The sequence below is a fragment of the Vigna unguiculata genome, chromosome 3 (genome assembly GCF_004118075.2).
Source record: "Vigna unguiculata cultivar IT97K-499-35 chromosome 3, ASM411807v1, whole genome shotgun sequence".
Classification (NCBI taxonomy): Eukaryota; Viridiplantae; Streptophyta; class Magnoliopsida; order Fabales; family Fabaceae; genus Vigna; species Vigna unguiculata.
In genome coordinates this window covers 59,602,379-59,606,748 of record NC_040281.1, presented here as the reverse complement: position 1 = coordinate 59,606,748, position 4,370 = coordinate 59,602,379, and the positions used below count along the sequence as shown (strand labels likewise).

Genomic DNA, 4,370 nt, shown 5'->3' with positions numbered 1-4,370 from the left:
AGTACGTATAAAATTTGAACATTAAAAGAATGAAATAAGTTGTGAAAAAAATATATAACAGTAAAATTAAATTAAAATTAGATAAGAAAAGTAGTTACACACTATAGCAGGTGATTTTGTGTCCTTGGTATAATGAAAAGAGCACATTCACAATAGCTCTTATTTTCTTCTCTTTCAAATTATTACAAATTAATAGAGGAACAGGAACACATTTTCAAATATATTTTGCACAAATAATAAATAGATAATAATATTTTGATGCATTTTTTTAACCTACTTTTCAATCACTTTTAAATTATTATATCACACCACTAAAAAAAATGAAAATAAATAATTGAAAAATAATTGAAATTGTGAGTTAAAAAGTAAATAAAAAAAATGAAACAAAATATTATTATCTATAATAAATATTCTGAACACAGTGTAAAAGTGATGAAAAAGAAGGTTGAAAAACTAAAATTAAACAAAACGGTAGTTATGAAAATTAAAAACACGTGTTAGTCTTGAAATTAGTAGCAGATTCATATGAATTGCGTGCACAAAAGGTAATGTAATTCAAAGCAAACTGTGCTTGTTTCCAGAGTTTAAAGTAAGAGGGGACCACAACAAGACAAGTAGCTGCATCCAAATGTGTTTTTGAATTTTTTCTTTTAAGACTTCAAACTTTGAAATGTTACATTAACATTACAATTTGAAATTGAATGTTGTTGTAAGTGAGACAACTGTGTTTGAGGTTAAAAATCTTAATTCAGTTCAATATTTGACTTCCAACTATATGTATAGCAGTCAAAGACAATACCAACCCTAAGTAAACATTTCTTTTAATGTTTAACATATGTATTTTCAACGTTAAAAAGATACTATCAAATAAGTAAATACTGTAAGAGATCTGATTTTTAAAATAGTTTTTATAAATATTAATAAATTCATTATATATGATATTTTTGTGACTAGGCCAATTGTTTATACTTTTTCACAAAATTCTTGTTTAAATTTTAGATGTAACAAGTTGTGATTTATTTCCCAAATTAATCCTATTTGATTAAGAAGTTAAGAGTGAATTGAGTTTAAAAAAGTCTAATAAAAAAGGTAAAATCCTGACTCAATGAGAGGGAGATTTGTTTTAATTAAATTTGACAATAAATTTACTCCAAATCTGATTCAATCCAAACTGTAAACACCTCTACCTTATAAATATTTGAAAAGAATTTCAGCTGAAAACATAACCAGATTTATTCGCTATACAAATGGCAATATTTATAACTCGACAGAAGTAAAGGTTTCACCATAAAAATATATTTTGGTTTACGGGACTGAAAATATATTTGAATAAAAAATTACAACTAAAAAAAGTTAAAATTCCTCTTATATATTGTGTATTTTCTACATTGTATATTTATATTTATAATATATTAAATTAATATATTTATTCACTTACGGTATATTTTCGCATGAATTGGTTATATTATTAATTATATATATATATAGTATTTCTGAAACTTTATTTTATTGTAAGATATTTTAAAACGAAAGGAAACAGAAAGGAGAAAAAATATTTTAATGAGTTTAATTTTTTTTTTTAAAGGGGTCATTTTAATTTTTTTTATGTTTAATTTTCATATTTAACAGCTCTTTTTTATACTTATAAAAAAGTAACAAAATTCATATAATGCATGATGTTATTTTTTAAATTTAAATTAAATATTCAGCAAGGGAAATACAAAAAAAATTATTAAAGAACTTAAATAGCACAATTTATTAAAGAATGAAAACTAAATAAAAGTACTGAATTTAAAGAACTTACTCGAAGAAAAACATGGTATCCCTGATATTTGGTTCGTTATATTTGAATAATAAAATATCTTGAAATGAAGGAAAGCATAAGACCGAAAGATTGGAATCTGGTGGTGTGGGACCCAGTCGCACCATACTCCACAAACGAGTTACACAGATTCTCCATTTCTAACTTCACCTTTGACTTTTTCTTTCATCCCCATCCCTCCTTTTCAACCCAATCGAATCTATACTTTTCTTTCCACTTGGGTTTCATTACACCTCCCCAACAATATAATACTATTTTCTAAATACTAACAAAAAAATTTCATTTTATGAATATTAAGAATAATTTCCTCATTGGTCCAGAGTGCATAAACTATGTCGATTAATTAAATTCAAAAGATAAAAAAAACAAGTATATTTCATAATTTTTTGTCAAATTTACACCAAAGTGCTTATCCTCTGGTAGAGGACTCTTCTGGTCCACAAAGGTCACAACCAACAAAGCAAAAGTTGACTTTGCTTCTTTTCTTAACTTTCCCTTGCTTGCAAGAACTTCCTTTCTTTTTTTCCCACTGTTACAACTTCCTCAGTTAATTTCAAACAGCGGTCTTCACTCATCACTGTCGGTCTCACACTTTCTCGATATATCCGTCGCTTAAACAGCCTGAGCGCCGAAACCCACAGGGGCGGGGACGGCGGTTTCCGGCAGACGCGGCTGCGGATGACGGTGCTCTCCCTCGTAGGTAACGATGAGCATGTTGGGGTCATCCTGGGCTCGCTCCACGTGCTTTCTGGCCGGACACCCTCGCACGCTACTGCACTTGTAGTACCCTCTGCCATTACCAAAAGACTTAATAATTAATCTCCGACAAACAAGATAAATAAAATAATACTATCATTCGAGGGTTCCAAAGTTGAGAGGCGTGGAGATTAATGTTTGACTTTGACGGATTCAATTCTACAGAAGGATAAGAATAGAAAAATACCGTGGGTAGGGTGACCCCTTGATGGGTTTTTGACCATACTTTCTCCACGAGTACTCGTCCGCAGGGATATCGGCGATCTTCGAACTTATGGCCGGCACTCGAATCATTCGTTTCATACGAGATTTCCTGTTGAAAGCCAGAAACAAAATCATTATTTTTTTTCCTTTAGTTTGGGATTTATTGATATGTGTGTGAAAAGAATTTTACCTTCTCTTGGAGCAATGACAGTGGGCGGAGGATGAGGTTTTCCCGGCGGAGAGGGTGGCGTCGTGACACCTTTTCCGGTGGGACGAGGAGAGAGGAGGCTTCCCGGAGGCGATGATGGCGGGGCCGATCTTGCCGTCGGAGACGCTGCCGTCGGCCGTGACGGAGGACATGAAGGAGGAGGTGGTGGTGGAGATGGGAGGGGATATGCTAAAGGTGGTGTCTTTGGTCTTGGAATACTGAGAAACCGACAAATCCGTGGAAGAAGGGTTGGGATTGGGATTTGACTTGAGCTTGGGGTTTGCAAAATGAAGAGTGGGTTTTTGAGCTTGTGGGTGCGGTGGAGAAGGAAGAGAGGGAGAGGGATGAGAAGGCGCGCGGCGAAAGCGAGCGTGACCAGTGCGATTCAACAAGTTGATGACTTGTTTGAACTTGGAGACGGTGAAGTCGGTGATTTCCGTGCAGTCAAGGTGGTTGAGATTAAGACGGTGGTGGTGTGTTGAAGAAGAGGAGGAGGCGGAGGCAGAGGCAGAAGAGGAAGGGATTTGAGAGGAAAGAACACGAATGAGATGCTCCATACTTTTCAATCCAGCGGAAGCTGCTTCTTCAATGGCTATCTGTTCTTCCATCCTAATCTTGGCAACACCTGCCAGATCTACTGCCATGGAAGCTCGGAGAGAGACTACGTTGTTGGCGTTTGGTTTGGTTTTTTGTGTGGGTTTGGTTTGGATGGAAGAAAGTAGAGGGGAAGAGGGTTGGTTATAAAAGAGAGGGTGGATGAGAAAGTCAACGAAGCTTCGTCAATGGAAGCGTGGATATTGGTTGGACTTTGCTTTTGCATGCAAATTGAAGTAATGGCCAGAATAATGTTGTTTAGAAATCACTTTTTTATTCCACCAATGCCATTATTTATTATTATTGTTAATAATAATAACACAAAAAGGCGTGCCGCGACAAAACACAATGTTTGCTCACTGTAAAGCTCCAAAGGAGGACTAGGTGGTGTGTCCCACCACTTCTCGGTTGGAAGCCCCCAGGGAAATTGCCAAACCAACTCAACAAATCTTTACCATACAATTTTTTTTAATTAAAATGCAGAAAATATCATCACCGCCAAGCCAAAGGCACCAGCTTCCTTTACCCAAACAGATTAATGTCTTCAAGTATTTCCCCAACCTGGTCAACGGCATTGCATCTACTGTTTTTGCTTACTATTTTCCTACTTTCCTCAATAAAGAGAGGGAAAACAAATGATTTATTTATTTTTTCCATTTTAATATCTGACCCATCTTTTAAAAAGAACTATGCCCATCAACTTTCACTGTATTGGAAAGTTGAAACTGTGGGGAAGATAATGAAGTATGGAAAAAAAAAAAATTTTGTTTTGGCTATTATCTTCTT

General features: G+C 34.6%; 1 protein-coding gene across 1 annotated transcript; it reads right to left on the bottom strand.

The window, feature by feature from the left end:
• Window positions 1-2,170: 2,170 nt before the first annotated feature.
• On the bottom strand, window positions 2,171-3,717 carry LOC114178690 (WRKY transcription factor WRKY51-like). Its single transcript, XM_028064743.1, has 3 exons — window positions 2,973-3,717; window positions 2,766-2,891; window positions 2,171-2,612 (listed from the first exon to the last, which is right to left on the bottom strand). Exons 1-3 carry the CDS (start codon window positions 3,632-3,634, stop codon window positions 2,435-2,437), a joined length of 966 nt encoding a protein of 321 aa, XP_027920544.1. The 5' UTR covers window positions 3,635-3,717; the 3' UTR covers window positions 2,171-2,434.
• Between the last annotated feature and the right edge of the window lie 653 nt (window positions 3,718-4,370).

Excerpts from the sequence above, each read along its gene's own strand:
- LOC114178690 (XM_028064743.1), bottom strand. The coding sequence starts at position 3,634 with ATGGCAGTAGATCTGGCAGGTGTTGCCAAGATTAGGATGGAAGAACAG. Across the intron at positions 2,892-2,972 it reads TGTCATTGCTCCAAGAGAAG|GAAATCTCGTATGAAACGAA; the intron begins GTAAAATTCTTT and ends GGCTTTCAACAG. Across the intron at positions 2,613-2,765 it reads AAGGGGTCACCCTACCCACG|AGGGTACTACAAGTGCAGTA; the intron begins GTATTTTTCTAT and ends TGGTAATGGCAG.